A 19,577-nucleotide genomic window follows, 5' to 3' on the forward strand; every position below is an offset into this window, starting at 1 on the left:
AGGGTCTGTGACACTGAATATGCTGGTGCTACCGCGATACTGCTAACTATCCTCTAATATTTATTACTAACAGTTACATTGTGGCGTCAAGCCTCAAAGTGCATAGCAGCCAGGGTGTCCAGCACAGTTACTCCTGAGATTTCTGTGGCAAAGTGGGTGCTTACATGGGATGAAGCTGATGGGAGTGACGCTCTTTACAAGTAAGAGCCCCAGTCCTGCCAGCTTCTGAAGGCTTTTTTCACCCTTTACAGACTCACTCTCTTTTTCCCAGGAGATTACCTACGTTCTGTTGATTTGATTATCTGAATTTGGCTGTATTCACATAGATTTTCTATCTCTCCTCCTTAGTCAGTGACCTTTTGTCCCTCATATGTGGTGGGCACTGAGCATGAGCCACTGGATCCCAGCAAAACTGTGCAAAGGTATTCTAGTCAAAGAAGTTCACCCTTGACTATAATCTTAAAATAAAACTTTGATTAAAAAAATGGTTACAATGTACTTTATAAAAGACGTTCTTTAAAAAGTTGATCTTAAAGTGAATTTCTATTCACTGAGTCATAATATCCTATAATTTTCATTATGAAATTATTTTCAGTATGAAAATGAGATACATTTTTTCTTAGGAAAAGTTGGCACCCAAGACATAATAAAAAGTAAGCGTAAAATGCAGCAAACCATTAAGTACACATAGTAAACAAAAAACAATTTTAAAATGGAACGTTAACAACACAGCACTCAAAATAAGTCAGGACTGCCAACATCATGCAAAAGGGAAGAGGCCCTCCAGGAAGGCACTCTCTGTCCTGAGGACAGGTGCCTATGAGAAGCAGAGGTATTCTGTGGTTTCCGGGCCTTTAAATGCAGGAGCTCGATCCACTTCACCCTGTGGACTGTGCACAGGCTGACTACTGAGACTGTGAACTCGGAGGACACAGCTCTACTTGTGGGAGCTGACCATTTGTGTGACATGGCTTAATTTTTCTTTTAAACTGATTGATGTTTGGCACTGAGCTGCTAAAACTTTAACTCAAAATTGTGCATTTAAAAGAGAAATACATCTTTACTTCAAGTAGTTAAAACAACTTCATTTCATTTAAGTTAATTCTATTTTGCCCTGGCTGGCACTGCTTGGTGGTTAGAGTGTAGGTCTGTGCACCAAAGGATCACAGGTTTAATTCCTGGTCAAGGGCACAGACCTGGGTTGCAGGTTCTGTCCCCTGCCTGGTTGGGGCACATGCTGGAGGCAACCAATTGATCTCTCTCTCTCTCTCTCTCTCTGTCTTTCCCCTTCCCTTCCACTCTCTCTAAAAATCATGGAAAAAATATCCTCAGGTGAGGATTAACAACAACAAAAAAATAAGTTAATTCTGTTTTAAAAGTAAACTAACGTACTAACAATCCTGGAATGGATATTCAAAATTCTAAACCAGATAGTACTGCCTTTCAATGGGATTTGTATCGAGTAATAATCATCACAGTCACACTCACTCAGCACCAGCATGTGCCAGGTTCAGCACGGCCTCTGTGGGTTGTGCGTGTAATACTTACATCACCTCGGCCGTGACAGAGCTGGGACAAGAGGCTGAGGCTGGATGACTATACACTGCTACACACTGTGGTTTTAAATGTGGTGCCCTTTTTCTTAAAAAAATATATTTTATTGGTTTTTTACAAGAGGAAGAGAAAGGGATAGAGTTAGAAACACTGATGAGAGAGAAATATCCATCAGCTGCCTCCTGCACACCCCTATTGGGGATGTTCCCCGCAACCAAGGTACATGCCCTTGACCGAAATCGAACCCGGGACCCTTCAGTCCGCAGGCCGATGCTCTATCTACTGAGCCAAACCGTTAGGGCTGTGGTGCCCTTTTTATAGACACTCTGTCACATCTAATCCTGTAGTATCTCAATGGAGATATAGCAGTGGTTCTCAAAGTGTGTTCCCACTACCAGCAGCATCAGCTGGGACCTTGTCAGAAATGCAGATTCCTGGCCTATCACAGGCTGACTGACTCAGTACTAGAGCTCTGTGGTTGACTCTAGGTGATTCTGACTAACATCTGAGAATCACTGAAGAGGAAGGGAACTGAGATTTACTGAACAAATTAATAGCAAAAATCAGACTTCCAGGAGACTAGTCTGATCCACAAACAGGACAATTTCGTAGGATCCCCGAGCATTTCAGAAATAGTTATTTTATATAAATGAATAATGATAATGTATTCGTTCTCCATGATCCTCTGTCCTAGGCAATTCTCTAAAAATCAAGTTGCAGGCAGTGCATTTAAATTATTATACTTACACTAGCTATGGCTGACTTCAGTTGGATTCACATGAAAACCGTCCCTTTCTCCTAACTGCACTATGCATCTAATCCAAGCTGAAGGGCCAAATATTTCCATGTTAAGCTATAAATGTGCAAGTCTACGTTTTACAGGTTAGAGGTGGGAGATGGGTGAGATCGGGGCTCCCTTTACATAGAGGTTTGTCCTAGAAATTCCTGAATGGCAAATGGGTAAGTGACAGACATGCAGAGTGACTGCTGCTAGTGTGGGGGTGGGGGGGTGGGGGGCGACGGCTGCTGAGGACGGGTGTGTCCAGTGTACTGGGTGGGGGGGGGGGGGAACACAAGGAAAAAGAGAGGAGATAGTGAGGGAGGGGTCCACAGCATGGTTTACACAGACTTCAAAGCCAGGGACAGCCTTGCCCTGGGCCTGTGCTGAGAACTGGAGAAAGGAGGCAGAAAACATGATTCCTATCATCAAAAGAGGTACTCCAACTTGAGCTTCAGGATGAGGGAAGAAATAAGGAACAAAAAGGCAAATGGTGGGGAAAGTGGGCAAGTCCCCTGGGAAGGAACTGTTTAGTGCCTTCAACTTGTGCCAAGGAACTGGGAACAAGAAAACCAGCTTGTAAAAATGCCTCCAAACCACAGTTTCTACTCCAAACTGACCTCATGTGAGAATAAAACTTATTTGTGTACTTGAACTGACTATTTGTGCTGGACTGAAGTGGACGGGATCAGAGAGAGGAAAACTTATTTATGAAGAACAAGAACAAGCAACAGTGGGGAGGCCAAGACCAGGAGGTGCCTCTCTCTAACAGATGCCTCGCTCTGCACACAGATGTCAGACAAGGCAGCTCACCTTTCCTACACATCAGTCATGGCTTCACCGACCCGACCTGACTGTGGAGGAGGTGTGGGCCTGTTTTGTTCTGAGGCACGGCATGCTTCCAGAATTATTAGGGAAAGGTCACCTAGGAGGCTGCACAGATCTTTGTGTCAGAGGACTTGGAACTTGGTGTCCCCTGAAGTGCAGCTTGACCTTTCTGATGTTTCTGAGAGGCAGACACTGGAGTTGGTCTGGGGATACTTTCTCAGGGCTCTGGTTAAGCCCCAACCTGCTCAACAGTTCTAGGCCTGCCCTGGCATCCTGTTAGGAGGTCCTGAAGTTTCTGAAACAGATTTTCAAAGTGAAGACATTGGAGTTAACTTAGGCTCATGTTAGGGATTAACACTGAAGACATTTCACGAGTTACCAGGGAAGGCTGAGAACTTCCCATAAGGCTGCTGCTGCTATTTTGGGAGAGACTGGTTGGTGACTGACTCTGAACTCAAAATTTTTAGAGGATGTGTGGGATACTTAGAGGATGGTGAATCTGGTCCCAGAATGTTAGTAAATAATTAATACTTCCCTAGGTAGGGGTTACTCAAAACAATTATTTCTTAACGGGACACTCAACTTTAAAAGAGCTCATATCAGGATGGCCTGCTTCCTAAGAGCAAGCATGAACCAGCAGCAGCAAGTGGGTCTGGCAGCCTTCCAGAGGGTCTTTCACGGAGGCACAGTGCCTGGTCTGCTGACTTTGTGGCCATTCAGAACATCTTTGGTAATACAGGTCCATGATCCCTCATCTACAATTCCAAATGAAGAGGTCTGAAAGCTATGTGTTCAGGTGGCAGTATGTAAACTTCTTGGACACAAAACCTAACTTGCCCTGAAGCGATTTTTAGCCACTATCTATCCTAAATGTGAATATTCATGCTTCACTGAATTAATACTTTATTCGGTGATAAGGTGTTCCTATGGGGATTAGATGTTATATAGCTAATGCACCCTATTACTTTTTTAAAAAATTCTTTTTATTTTTTATTTTTTTTTATTTTTTATTTATTTATTTTTTAAATAATTTTTATTTCTTAAATTATTACAAAGAGTATTATATATGTCTCCTTTTTCCCCCCCTTGACATTCCCCCGGCCCCTACCCACCAGCCCCCCCCCACCCCCGCCCCATGTCTTGGTTAATCTTATATGCATGCATATAAGTCCTTCGGTTGATCTCTTAATCCCCCCCCAAACCCTCCCCAGGCTTCCCACTGTAGTTTGACAGTCTGTTCAATGTTGCTCTGCCTCTGTATCTACTCCTGTTCATCAGTCTATACTGGTCCCCTTTGTCTGTCCCAACCTCACTGGAGTAGTCTCAACCTCACCAGTGCCGTCTGAGCCTCACCAGGGCCGTTTCAACCTCACCGGGGCCGTCCCTACCTCACGGGGGCCGTTTCAACCTCACCGGGGCCATCCCTACCACACCGGAGCAGTTTCAACCTCACCGGGGCCATCCCTACCTCATGGGGGCCGTTTCAACCTCACCGGGGCCGTCCCTACCTCACCGGGGCCGTTTCAACCTCACCGGGGCCGTTTTAACCTCACCGGGGCCGTTTTAACCTCACCGGGGCCGTCCTGACCTCACCGGGGCCGTATCGTTCTCACCGGGGCTGTCCCGACCTTCCCTGTTACCAGGGAAACAGGAAGTTTGGTCCTCTGTCCCCTGCCGGCGGCTCCCCACCAGACAAAATCTCCAGGCGTTCCTGGTGGCTGAACATCCAGCACTCCTCCTCGGATCATGCCCTCCACCAAGTGCACAGACTGCCTGTCTACCGTCCCCCAGCGCTCCACGCGAGACTAGAACCTGTGGGCATGTTTGTGCGCCTGCTGGTACAGTGGTTCGACAGCGCTGGCCCAGCCGGGCCCAGCCCCGGCCTGCCCGGGACCCGACTCCGCTCCCCCGATTGCAAGGAGCTGAAATCTGCAGCCTGCTGGGATGGGCTCTGTACTTGGTGCCTCTGCACATCCTACTCAGTCTCAATGCTCTTCTTTCTATGCGAGGAGTTGAAATCTGCAGTTTGTTGGGTTGGGCTCTGTACTTGGTGTCTCTGCACATCCTACTCAGTCTCAATGTTCTTCCTCTCCTTCCAGTTGTAGAGCTTCCACTGGGCCAACTTTCCCATGGTTCTGTATGATAGGTGTTTGTCCGATAGTTGGTAGTTTTGATGTTGTTGTGTGAGGTAGCATGCACAGGTCTCTTCCTTAGCCGCCATCCTGGTTCTCCTGGGTCTGCTTCTTGAGTGTGTCTCCCATGGCTGCTAGCAGTTGAAGTCTGCAATTTGTTGGGTTAGGCTGCAAAAGCGCAGGTGGGTCTTTTTGTGCACCTGGCACAGCTTGGATGGGGATGTAAATTGATTAGGGCTGAGTCTCAGGGAGTCGCCCTGGCGGAGCAAATAGCACTGGCTGGGTCTTCGCGGCCCCTTGCCTCTCCGCCGGGGCTTTGTGTCCCCGAGTGCCGGCGAGCAGCTGTGCGACAGAGCCTCCCTCGCTTTCTGATGGCTGCAAGGTCGTGCTGCCTCTCCCCCATAGGGTCTGGTGCCTCATGATCCCGCCCGAACCAGCTCAGTGGATTTGAAAGTTTGCAAAAGCAAAGGCGTTTCTACTTGTGAGTCTGGCACAGCCCAGATGGGAATGTAAATTGCGTAGGGTGGGGTCACAGGGAGTCGCTGGAGCGGAGTCTCAGCGGCCCCTTGCCTATCCAGGACACCAGGACTTTTCGTCCCCCAGTGCCGGCGAGCAGCCGCGCACCAGAGCCTCCCTCGCTTTCTGACCGCTGGAAGGCCGTGCCGTCTCTCGCCTTGGGGCCTGGGGCCTCAGAGACCCACCCGAACCAGCTCAGTGGATTTGAGAGTTTGTAAAAGCACAGTCATTCCCTCTTGTGCCTCTGGCACAGCCCGGATGATAGGGCGGGGTCTCAGGGAGTCGCCAGCGAGGAGGAAATAGCGATGGCGGCATCTCCACGCCCCTCGCCTCCCCGGGACACCAGGACTTCTTGTCCCTCAGTGCCGACGAGCAGCCGCACGTCAGAGCTTCCCTCGCTCTCCGACCACTGCAAAGCCATGGTCGCCTCTCCCAGTGGGATCTGGGGCCTCAGAGACCCGCCCCGAGCAAGCCCAGAGGATTCGAGGGTTTGTAACCGCTTCCGATTGAAAAAAAACCACGAATCCATTTTCAGCCCGCCTGGCGTGTGACGGCGTACCTCTGTTTTTGGTGCCTCCACAGCTCCCACTCAGTCTCACTGCGCTTCTTCCTTTTCTTCCAGTTGTAGATCTACCACTGGGCCAACCTCCCCATGGTTCTGAGTGGTGGTTGTTTGCCTCATAGTTGGTCGTTTCAATGATGCTGTGAGAGAGCAGCACGCACAGGTCCACTCCCTACGCCGCCATCTTGGTTCTCTCTGAATATGTCCTAAAAAATTCTTTTATTGCTTAAAGTATTACAAAGAGTATTACATATGCCTCCTTTTTTTCCCCGCCCTTGACAATCCCCTGGCCTCCCCTACCGCCCAGTGTCTTATGTCCACTGGTTATGCTTATATGCATGCATACAAGTCCTTCGGTTCCTATTACTTTTTTTAAAAAATATATTTTATTGATATTTTACAGAGAGGAAGGGAGAGGGATAGAGAGTTAGAAACATCGATGAGAGAGAAACATCGATCAGCTGCCTCCTGCACACTCCCCACTGGGGATGTGCCTGCAACCAAGGTACATGCCCTTGACTGGAATCGAACCTGGGACCCTTCAGTCCGCAGGCCGACGCTCTATCCACTGAGCCAAACCGGTTAGGGCTCCTATTACTTTTTAAAGTCCAAAAAATGCTGAATTCCACAGCATACTTGGCCCCAAAGGCTTGGATAGGGACTGTGGGCCCGGACTGCTGTCTTTGGCTTAAAGACAATTGTAGGGGCCTGTTTCTTAGATCCAGGACGCAGCTAAATCCAACCCCAGACAGCCAAAGAAATATGGTAAAATAGGAGTGGGGTTGAGTTAGGGACAAAACTGAGGTATATCTGAGGTCTAGGGGGACAGTATGGCAATATCAGCGTCCATCATGACCAGGAGTCTGACAAGACAGGAGTCAGCTGCTCCTTGAGGTGGCAGCCCCTTTGCACTCCCAGGATGCTGGCTCTGGGCAACAGCTCTTGTGACCTGAGGGCTAACTGGTCAGGACTCTGTGGTTCAGTTGGAGGAGCTGGACTGATCCTTAGAGAGTCAGGCTATCTCGCTAGAACTAGAGGCACTGATGACTACTAGTAAATGCCTAATGTACATGGTGAAGCAGAGCTCTGATTTCTACAAAGAGTCTTCGTCCCCAGTCTCAAGTCCTGAATCTTGGAAGACACACGTGCTTTCGTTGTGGCAGCATCCTCATCACTAGAACCTTGTGTGTCTTTCCAGCTACATTAGAATTTTCTTGAGCACAGGGGCCACCATCTTATTCATCCCTGTGTCATTGGCACTGAGCACAGTGTTGGGCACTGAGAATGCATCCAGTAAACGTTTGTGAATGAATGAAAGGCCTGCCTATCTAAGGGTCACGTCTTGCTTTGTCCTGACTCCTAGATCACAGACAGATATGCAGCTGGGCAGATGCATGAAATGGGTCACCTATGTACAACCTTGCTAAGTAGGGATGTGAGAGAATGGAGCTGTATTTATTGGTCACATTTAGCATTTATTTTTCCAATAGTTTATTTAAAACCACCAAATTTCTACTAAGTTTAACTTAAACTATCCCCTGAAGCAGAGGGAGAAGGTAGATTTTGTTGATGGGAAAAAGAGAAGGAAGACTTGGCAAACAAACCTTCTTATTAAGTAACTAGTGGCCCGGTGCACAAAATTTATACACAGAGGTGGGGGATGTCCCTCAGCCTGGCCTGCACCCTCTCTAATCTGGGACCCCTCGGACATCCCTCTCACAATCCGGGACTGCTGGCTCCTAACCACTCACCTGCCTGCCTGCCTGATCACCCCTAACCACTCTGCCTGCTGGCCTTATCACCCCAACTGCACCCCCTTGCCAGCCTGAGTGCCCCCAACTGCCCCATCTGCTGGCCTGCTCGCCCCCAAGTACCTCCTACTCGCCCCCAACTGCCACCCCTCGCTGGCCTGATTGCCCCCAACTGCCCTCCCCTCCTGGCCTGATCACCCCTAACCGCCTCTGCCTCAGCCCCGCCACCATGGCTTTGTCTGGAAGGATGTCTGGAAGGTCTCCCGGAAGGTCTTCCGGTCTAATTAGCATATTACCCTTTTATTATTATAATGTCACGAGCAGTTACAGAGTCAAGGAATTTGGAGATGCAAACAACTTCAGAAATCACCTAAATCATACAGCATTTACATGGTTGCTCCAGAGACACATGGTTGTCATGATCAAGACTGGAACAAGAACCATGTCCCCGAGTTCCCAAATTGGCACTGTTTCTACACTGAAAGTGGGACTGAGGACCTGAGACTGTTTGCATTTTATAAGACCGTCTTACTTCTCATGGTACTTCCTTAAAATGTAAATTTTAAACATTACACAGTAAAGCCTCATTAGGATGGACATCTATAATAATTTCACAACCTGAACTTGTTTGTTATGCTATTAGCAGAAACAGTTCTGGTTAAGAACTAAAATTGCTCACTGGCCAGGCAGCTCAATTGGTTAGAGTGTCATGCTGATATGCCAAAGTTGAAGGTTTATTTATTTATTTATTTTATTTATTTTTTAAATATATTTTATTGATTTTTTACAGAGAGGAAGGGAGAGAGATAGAGAGTTAGAAACATCGATGAGAGAGAAACATCAATCAGCTGCCTCCTGCACATCTCCTACTGGGGATGTGCCCGCAACCCAGGTACATGCCCTTGACCGGAATCGAACCTGGGACCTTTCAGTCCGCAGGCTGATGCTCTATCCACTGAGCCAAACCGGTTTCGGCAAAAGTTGAAGGTTTAATCCCCACTCAGGACACATAAAAATATCAATCAATGAATGCATAAGTAAGTGGAACAACAAATCAATGTTTCTCTTTCTCTAAAATCAATAAAAAACAATTAAAAAAGAATTAAAATAACTAACATTTATACTTAATTTATATATCAGACTGACTGCCTACAAAATTAATTAGAATAAGTGAGGTTTAACTGTGTATACAACACACACACACACACACACACACACACACACACAGATAAAAGACATTTTTGGATTGTTTCAAAATGTTTCCAGAAGCCCATGTACTAATCCACAACTTCAAGATGACAGAAAAAACTTACCACTGCCAGCACTACCCTCTCTCTTGCCGCGGGAACCTCCGGGGCCATCTCTGCCAGACTTTATACGCTAGAACAAGAAGAAGATGAGTTTAAAAGAATAACTCATATTTCTTCAAACTTGAATATAACTAAACATTGATTTTTAAATTAACATTACTATGTAACTCTGAAGACTTATACATTTCTGAAAGCTGGGGTCAAATTGATTATTACCTGAATCGCTTCTATAGGAATAAAGACTATGTTGTGTAACTTAGAGATTCAAAGTCTGCCCTCTAACATGCTGAGTGATCAGTCCTTGTCACACTCAAGTGGCACTTATACTTCAAACTGCAGTGAAATCTCTGCTTATACAAACACCCTAAAAACCAAATATTCTCTTTTTTAAAAAACATGTTTTTATTGATTTTAGAGAGAGAGGGAGAGAGAGGGGTAGAGAGAGACAGAAACATTGATGAGAGAGAAACATCAATCTGCTGCCTCCTGCATGCCCCCTATTGGGGATTGAGCACCAACTGGCTCAATTCTAGGACCTCTTGGTTCATGGGTTGATGCTCAACCACTAAGCAACACTGGCCAGGCCCCAAATATTCTGTGGATGGGGAAGTTCAGGTTTAAACACAATCGTTTGGAATGGAGGGTGGGTAGAAGGGAAGAGAATCTATTAAAAGGCTATTTCCTGCATTGTTCTATTCTACAATGGTTGAACCAAAACTATTACAGGGAAAAAGGCAAAATGGCTTTTGAAATTCAACTTCTACAATAAATGTGCTATTAAAATCTCACAAAATGCCTAATCTGTTCAATTGTCTACTCTCTTAAACACAAACTCACCCTTAAAGAAAAATACCTCCAAGCTGTGACATTCTTTTTTTTTATTCTTTTTAAAAAAATATTATAATAAGTATTACAAAGGGTATTACATATGTGTCCTTCCCCCAACCCCCGCCCTTGACAATCCCCTGCCCTCCCTTACCCCTCAGTGTCTTATGTCCATTAGTTATGCTTATATGCATGCATACAAGTCCTTCGGTTGATCTCTTACTCCCCTCCCTTCTGCCCCCCAACCTTCTCTAGCCTTCCCACTGCAGTTTGACAATCAGTTTGAGGCAGCTCTGCCTCTGTATCTACTATTGTTCAAAAGTTTGTAATGGTCTTTATTATCCATGAATGAGTGAGATCATGTGGTATTTTTCCTTCATTGACTGGCTTGTTTCACTTAGCATAATGCTCTCCAGTTCCAACCATGCTGTTGCAAATGGTAGGAGTTCCTTCTTTTTTACAGCAGCATAGTATTCCATCGTGTAGATGTACCACAGTTTCCTAATCCATTCATCTACTGATGGGCACTTAGGCTGTTTCCAGATCTTAGCTATGGTGAATTGTGCTGCTATGAACATATGGGTGCACATATCCTTTCTGATTGGTGTTTCTGGTTTCTTGGGATATATTCCTAGAAGTGGGATCACAGGGTCAAATGGGAGTTCCATTTCCCAAGCTGTGACATTCTTAGGTTTCCTTTTATATTTTACCAGAGGCCTGATGCAGGAAATTCATGCAAGAGTAGGCCTTCCTTCCCCACTGCTGCCGGCACCGGCTTCCCTCTGGCACCTGGGTCCCGGGCTTCCCCCAGGTTGCCGGCAGGTACCTGGGACCCGGGCCTTGGCCCTCACAGCCCTGGCTTCATCCAGAAGGTCGTCCGGAAGGACGTCTGGTCTAATTAGCATATTATGCTTTTATTATTATAGATTGCTTTGTATTTTGCTTAAGTGTTAGAATTTTTTAAAAAAGGAAAGCCTTTAAAAATATTTTTATTGATTTTTAGAGCAAGAGAAAGGAAGAGGGACAGAGAGATAGAAACATCGATAAGAGAGAAACATAATTGATCAGCTGCCTCCTGCACACCCCCTACTGGGGATAGAGCCCACAACCTGGAATGTGCGCCAACCAGAATCAAACTAGTGACCTCTTGGTTCATGGGCTGATGTTAAACCACTGAGCCCCACCGGCTGGGCAAGTATTAGAATTTTTATATCAACACGAATCTGCCTCAAGTCGCACTTTGACTGGTGTGAGGCAGGTCCTGACAGCAGGTAAAAGAGGAAGCTCTGGAATAATAACTGACAAAATGATTCTCATCACAGCAAAACTAAAATGTGAGGGAAGGAGCCACATGATGGGACACAGATCAGAAAGTGACAGAGGTCTACGTTTGTTGACATCGAAAGCTGTCCATGTTATTTTGGGGAAAACATATGGGGGTTATAAGGCAGTATTTTTGTAAAAATTCAATTTTTGTAAAAAAAAGTCCCATTAAAAATATATGTATTGCTATTTTTGTGTATATTTGTAAAATGCCCAGGAAGACACATACCAAAATGCTAGTGTTCTCAAAGTACTAGGATGGATGATTTTCACGTCTTTCTTTATATATTTCTATTTGAATTAAAATATTACTTATAAAAATAATCTACTTGACTTTTTTAACAGAATGTTTATTTTTTAATAATATACTAAAAGTTGACATTCTTATTCTGAAAAAATATGATGCCATTCCCATTTCGGAAAAAAAAAAAGAGAGAAGGTACAAGACTCATGTAGATACAAATAAAATAATGGGACAAATTAAAAAACAGGCATTGAGAGTAAGAAACATTTTTTCCTTTTACATCTACTGTTCAATATGAGCATATGACTAAATATGTCTTCTACTACTCTTCTGGAATTGGAATAAAACCAGAGCCTTACACATTCTACTCAGAGTGGAGGTTGAAAACCTGCCGCCCCTGAACTGTTACCTGTCCTTGATGAAGTGAGCACAGAACTCAAGGTTGAGGGTTTTCAAACTTGCATACCGATTTCATGTTTCTGACATCCAAGTGCATGATCATTTTTCTAGTGATGTCAATGACAGATTGAGACAAAAAATTAACTGCACCACGGATCGTTGAGAAGCATTGATCTAGAATACTCTTCCAATTTTACAGCTAATGAGAATGAGGTCAGAAGGAACAACTGTCCCTTCCGAGTCTCAGAGCTGGCCAATGATCAAGCCAGGAGAGAAGTCCAGGGTCCTGTCCACCACATTTGCACTTATTACATAAGACTTAGATATTTGTTCAATAGAACAAGTAGCAGTTAGTTGTTTCCTAGTTAAGGATTCCTAAGATTGGCTCTGACTTCAAATTCAAGAGAAAACTGCAAAAGAATGCATAAACCTGGCTGTAACTTCCTGTACTCAGACCTCTATGCACACTTCTTCGTAGAGATCTGCATACTTGCTTAAACACTAGTTCCTCTAGGAATGATCTCTAAGTCTTCCTCTGAAGCAGAACCCTTCCACCTCTGTTCCCAGAGCTCGTTTCCCTCACATGCCCCATGACCCTGGAAGAGGAACTGGTGTTCACCTTGCACTCCCATGTTACGAGTACCTTCAGCATGTGGCTGACTCTTACATGTCACTGTGTCTTCCACAGAGCACAGCATTGTGATAAATGTTTCCTGAGAGGAGGAATGAGGACTAACACAAGGCAATGCATGAAGATACTGACATCAATGGCCTTTAACAAAAAAGTGATTAGAAATCTACACCTGAAAAATGTAACTAATGCTCAAATTACCATTAATTTGATATCAACAATGCATATTTTCTTCCACATTTTTGTTAGACTTTGTAAATTCAATTATGCATAAAATGTGCAAGACATTCTTGTAGCTTTCATTAAATAAATAAACTTTAAAACAAATTTTATTTCTTCTGTAAGTAAATTTTAAAGCCATGCCTTTATGAGATCTTATTACTAAACTAGAGGCCCAGTGCATGAAATTCCTGCACTGGGGGGGGGGGGGGGGGGACCCTCACCCCAGCCTGAACCCTCTCGCAGTCTGTGAGACCTCGGGGGATGTCCGACTGATAGCTTAGGCCTGCTCCCTGCAGGCCTAAGCCATCAGTCGGCCATCCTTAGTGCTGCTGCAGAGGTGGGAGAGGCTCCCGCCACTGCTACTGCACTCGCCAGCCATGAGCCTGGCTTCTGACTGAGTGGTGCTCCCCCTGTGGGAGCGCACTGACCACAAGGGGGCAGCTCCTGCATTGAGCATCTTCCTCCTGGTGGTCAGTGCACGTCATAGCAACCGGTCATTCTGCTGTTCGGTCAATCTGCATATTAGCCTTTTATTATATAGGATCTCTTTTCTTTTAGGAAACATAATCAAAGGGTTTCTGCTCAAATAGATTGTATAGTTATTTTTATGCTTTTTGATAAAATTTAAACTTGAGGATAAATACCAACTACATTTTACATTAGTTTTGAATGACATATGATATTGTGGACAAAAGAAAGCATTTATTGAAATTGTTTGCTGATTTCTTTGGGGAGAAAATAGCAAATATTAGAACAGAATTTCTCTATTTCAATATTTTGAGAATTCAGAAATTTGATTTTTAAAATGGAATGAATTACTAAAGTACTCCTATTTTTGGACTAGCAATTAAAACTTCCTGTGTTCTGTAAATTATTTCTTTATCCATTTTCTTCTGCCTCCTAATAATTTCCTTTTGTTGTCTAATCCTCTTTAAAATTTTAGCTGACATTTTTCTTTTTTTCATATTTAAAACAGTGTCATCACTTCCTGTTCTTCCCATTTTGCTCTTTCCCGAAGAGTCAAGTTTGGCAGAAACTGAACCTCTCTTAAAACATAATGCTGTTGTGGGGCCCAGTGTCCAAATGGTAAAGCAACTCCTGTCTGGCCCACTGGCCTGTGTCTGGAATCGCTTCCTGCTGGCACTAATGAATACACAATGTATGGAATTTCTTCTTACTCAGAATGTGATCCCTCAACAACAAATGTGAGAACGGTCTTCTTTTCCATAAGAGTTCCAGGAAGATGACGAATTTCTTTGATGAATTACTCTATATAAACAACCTTCTGGCTTTAACATCTTAAAAAGGCATTAGGGGCTCAGGAAGACGCATTAATCCTGAACCAAATAAACCTGAATCAATTTATCTTTCTTTCTTAGGTTTATACAAATTCTTTTCCATTTGAAAAATTAAAAAAAAAATGCATGGCCTGATTTATTTTATGTCTACACCCCTCCTTTAAATCAGATTCCATACCCTAGCTGTCTTTTTATTATCTGCAAGGTGACCCTTTGGGAGCATAAACTACAATAGTGCTTCTCAGACTTTGGTTAATATAAAAATTACCTGGAGAATTATTTTAAAAAGCACATACACAGATTTTTGGATCAATACCCAGAGACTGTAATTCTGGAGTAGGGTTTGGGTAGTTTGTAATTCTAACTACAAGTGATTCTGAAGCTCTACTGGTCCACAGACCACACTTGACTAGCACTGTTCTAAGACCCTAATTCCTATGGTGAGTTGATGGTAAGGTACATTTTGATCTAATCCATTGCACAAAATAGCAACTTTGCTGGATGAAGAATAAATAAGGACTGTATACAACTAAAAATGATGACTTGTATCACTCTCTTTCTCTGCTCTTCCCAAGGTGTCAGGCACAGTGTTAGGAGGCAGGATTTGAATCGCAGGTCTGCCCCCAATACCTGGTGACCTGCAGAAAGTTACTAGCCATTACAGGACTCAGTTTTCTTACCTGTAAAAAGTAGTAATAATCACACCATATCCAACATCATAGGATTATTGGGGTGATCACAGTAGTTGAGGCATGTAAATTGCTTAGAACAATGCCTGCACTTAACCATGAAACAAATACATGTTAGCTGTCGTTATTAATATCTAGTTAAGCAGTGTAGTAAAGTAGAATTAAAGGAAAACTTGTCACTAAAAGATTGCTGACATCATTCAGGAGGTTATCAGGTAAAGATTTTTTAAAAAAAAAATCAGACATAGAAAGCTACCAACTCTAAAAAAGACATGCACCTGTCTAAAGATGTGGAAATATTTAAAGAAATCAAGATATATCTATATAACAGGGTATTATAGAGGCGTCAACAATGATTTGATGAAGAAATTTTAATTACACAGGAAAAATGTTAAGGACAGATTCTAAACAAGAAACAGAAAAAAAAGTAACAAAGTTTTAAGTTCAAATTTAGAAAAGGAACTTATTATATCTTGTTTCATGACTATTAAGTTTTGTGCTCTACAAGCCAGGAAAGAGCTCCCTATGCCCTGGGTTCACAACCTAGAGAAGAAACTGAGACATGCAACAATTAACTGAGAAGCTGGCTCTCAGATATATGAGAATTCTTTCTCTTTAAGCTTCTTCTTCTTCCTAGGACCTTCCTTGTCAACTAACTTTCCCCCTCCACTTTGTGTTTATAAGCAAAACATAAAAAGAGAAAACATCAGGAAAATGTTTCTTTGACATAAAATTTAATGAGGAGTACTGAAGAATGATAGAGAAATTGATTTCAAGGAAAATGAAGACACAGTGCTTTGTGGATGAGGACAGAGCTTTAACTCGAAAGATGAAGGTATAACAAAGTGGGAAGGGAATATATTAAGGAGAAGCTAAGAGAACATAAAGACACTGGGTTTTATACAGATTACAATAAAAATAGTGATAAAATATTACTGAAAGAAGTTTCGTTTCAGCACAGGGAGACATTAATAATTTGGTAAGGTAAACATTGGATGATCTAAATGCATCAATGATAACTCATATGGTAACAAGCTTAATAAAGTATTCTTTTTTAAAAAAAATTATTTATTGTTGAAAGTATTACATATGTCCCCCTTTTCCCCATTGACTCCCTCTAGCCCCGTCCCGTCCCAGGCCTTCAGCACCCTATTGTGTGTCTATGGTTATGCATATTTGCATACAAGGTCCTTGGTTGATTACCTCACACCCAACCACCCTCCCCTGCCTTCCCCCTGAGATTCTGCACTCTGTTCCATGCCTCCATGTCTCTGGATCCACTCCATTCATCTGTTTATTTTGTTACTTAGATTCTACACATGAGTGCGATCATGTGATACTTGTCTTTCTCTGACTGACATTTCACTCAGCATGATACTCTCCAGGTCCCTCCATGCTGTCCCAAAGGGTAAGAGATTATTCTTCTTTACTGCTGCATAGTATTCTATGGTATAAATGTACCAGAGCTTTTTTATCCACTCATCTACTGATGGGCACTTGGGCTGTTTCCAGATTTAGCTATGGTAAATTGTGCTGCTATCAACATAGGGGTGCATACATTCTTTCTGATTGGTGCTTTGGGTTTCTTAGGCTATATTCCCAGAAGTGGGATCCCTGGGTTAGATGGCAGTTCCATTTTTAATTTTTTGAGGAAACTCCATAGTGTTTCCCATAATGGTTGCACCAGTCTGCATTCCCACCAGCCATGTATGAGGGTTCCCTTTTCTCCACATCCTCGCCAGCACTTATCATTTGTTGATGGTACCTCATTGACGTTTTGATTTGTATCTCTCGCATGATTAGTGACTTTGAGCATTTTTTTCATATGTTTCTTGGCCTTCTGTATGTCCTCTTTGGAGAAGTGCATAGTTAGGTCCTTTGCCCATTTTTAAATTAGATTGTCTTCCTTTTGTTAAGTTGTATGAGTTCCTTATATATTTTGGATATTAACCCTTTATCAGATGTATCACTGGCAAATATGTTCTCCCTTTTCATTTGGATGCTGGTTTCTTTTGCTGTGCAGAAGCTTTTTATTTTGATGTAATCCCATTTGTTTATTTTCTCCCTGGTTTCCTTTACCCTAGGATATGTTATCAGCAAATATAATGCCTGAGATTTTGCTGCCAATGATTTCTTCTAAAATTTTTATGGTTTCACAACTTACATTTAAGTTTTTTTGAGTTTATTCTTATGTATGGTTTAAGTTTGTGATCCAGTTTCTTTCTTCCTTTTCTTTTTGCATGGATCTGTCCAATTTTCCCGACCAATTATTGAAGAGACTGTCTTTACTTTTACTCCATTATATCCTCTTGCCTCTTTTGTCAAATGGTAATTGAGCATCATGGCTTGGGTCGATTTCTGGGTTCTCCATTCTGCTCCATTGATCTATAGGCCTGTTCTTATGGCAGTATCAGGTTGTTATTAGTACAGTGGCTTTGTAGTATAACTTGATATCTGGTATTGTGATTCCTCCAACTTTGTTCTTCTTTCTCAGGATTGCTACAGCTATTTGGGGTCTTTTTTGGCTCCATATAAATTTTTGGGATATTTGTTCTAGATCTGTGAAATATCTTGTTGGTATTCTAATAAGGATTGCATTGAATCTGTAGATTGCTTTGGGTCATATGGACATTTTAACGATGTTAATTCTACCATTCCAGGAACACGGTATATTCTTCCACTTGTTTATATCTTCCTCTATGTCTTTTTTCTTTTTCTTTTTTTTAATTAAATCTTTATTGTTCAGATTATTACATTTGTTCCTCTTTTTTCCCCCCATAACTCCCCTCCTTCCAGCTCCTACCCCACCCTCCACCCTCACTCCCCACCCACTGTGTTCATCCATAGGTGCATGATTTTTGTCCAGTCACTTCCCGCATCTCCCACACCCCTTTTCTCCCCAAGAATAGTCATTCTATTCCCTTTCTATGTCCCTGATTCTATTATAATCACCAGTTCATTCTGTACATCAGGTTATTTATTCACTTGATTCTTAGATTCATTTGTTGATAGATGCATGTTTGTTGTTCATAATTTGTATCTTTACCTTTTTCTTCTTCTTCCTCTTCTTAAAGGATACCTTTCAGCATTTCATATAATACTGGTTTGGCGGTGATGAACTCCTTTAGCTTTTCCTTATCTGTGAAGCTCTTTATCTGACCTTCAATTCTGAATGATAGCTTTGCTGGATAAAGTAATCTTGGTTGTAGGTTCTTGGTATTCAGCACTTTGAATATTTCTTGCCATTCCCTTCTGGCCTGCAAAGTTTCTGTTGAGAAATCAGCTGACAGTCGTATGGGTATTCCCTTGTAGGTAATTGAGTCTCTTTCTCTTGCTGCTTTTAAGGTTTTCTCTTTGTCTTTTGCTCTTGGCATTTTAATGATGATGTGTCTTGGTGTGGTCCTCTTTGGATTCCTTTTGTTTGGGGTTCTCTGCGCTTCTTGGAACTGTAAGTCCATTTCTTTCTCCAGATGGGGGAAGTTTTCTGCCATTATTTCTTGAAATAGGTTTTCAATATCTTGCTGTCTCTCATCTTCTGGCACTCCAATAATTCTGATATTAGACCGCTTAAAGCTGTCCCAGAGGCTCCTTACACTATCTTCACACTTTCGGATTCTTTTTTCATTTTGCTTTTCCAATTGGGTGTTTTTTGTCGAATCTTTGGTTTGATTCTTGTGCTCCTCTGGTCTGCTATTGGGTATAATATTCTTTATTTCAGTCCGTGTATGCTTACTTTCTAATTTCTTTATCGTAGCATCGAGGGTCTCATTAGTTTTCGTGAGGCTCTGCACAAATTTATGGCAAGCCCTCAAAATTGCGATTCTTAGCTCCATATCCTCCATTTCTGTCATGTTTTTTTGTCTCCGCATCTTTTATGCTTTCTTGGTGCACCCCCTTGTGGTCTCTGTGCACAGTCTTGTTCTAGCCAAGCCTTAATTGTTGTAGTTAACACTAGAGGGCTTTGACCACCAGGCCGATTGGCTATAGGAATCAGCTGTATGGAAAACGTCTGCCTTCTGGGGAGGCGCTAATCCAGCCTTTGCCTGAGGCGATCGGCAAATGGCTGCGCGCAGGGTTTGCGCGGGGCGGGATCAACAGGGCAGGGGGAGGGAGCAGCTATGACCACGCTCAGTCCTGTTCCCAGAGGCTCTGCTTCTCAGAACCCCGGCAGCCGCTGCAAACCTCGGAGAGAAAGCTGCCCTCAGGTTCCAACTGATGCCGGATAATCCCGCTTCTCCCGTTTGAGTCTGGGTCCCTAGAGACTCGCCCGGATCCGGAGCCCAGAGTCTGAGACTCACTCCCGACCGAAAACGACAACCGCGCCCTCAGCCACCAGCCTGCTTTGCGCGCGCACCTCGGTACCTTTGTATTTTCCACACTGCGCCGCCTCTGAGCCTCGGTTTGCTGTTCTCTTTCCTTCTAGTTGTAGAGTCTCTCTTCAGCCAGCCTTTCTGTGGTTCTGGGTGATGTCTGTTCCGTCTTTTAGTTGTATTTTTGAAATGGTTGTTTGCGGCA

The 19,577-nt window shown here is 43.3% G+C and overlaps 1 protein-coding gene across 4 annotated transcripts in view; it reads right to left on the bottom strand.

The window, feature by feature from the left end:
* The window catches only part of IFT88 (intraflagellar transport 88), a 157,693-nt gene that overhangs the window by 29,077 nt on the left and 109,039 nt on the right, over positions 1-19,577 (bottom strand). For all 4 annotated transcript variants that reach the window (XM_070409336.1, XM_070409334.1, XM_070409333.1 and 1 more), the window contains one exon: positions 9,435-9,501. In XM_070409336.1, the coding sequence (XP_070265437.1) occupies positions 9,435-9,501 (67 nt within the window). The remainder of the gene's footprint in view (positions 1-9,434; positions 9,502-19,577) is intronic.

The sequence above is a fragment of the Myotis yumanensis genome, unplaced genomic scaffold, assembly GCF_028538775.1.
Source record: "Myotis yumanensis isolate MYYU_CA2020_CCGP unplaced genomic scaffold, mMyoYum1.0.hap1 SCAF_3, whole genome shotgun sequence".
NCBI lineage: Eukaryota > Metazoa > Chordata > Mammalia > Chiroptera > Vespertilionidae > Myotis > Myotis yumanensis.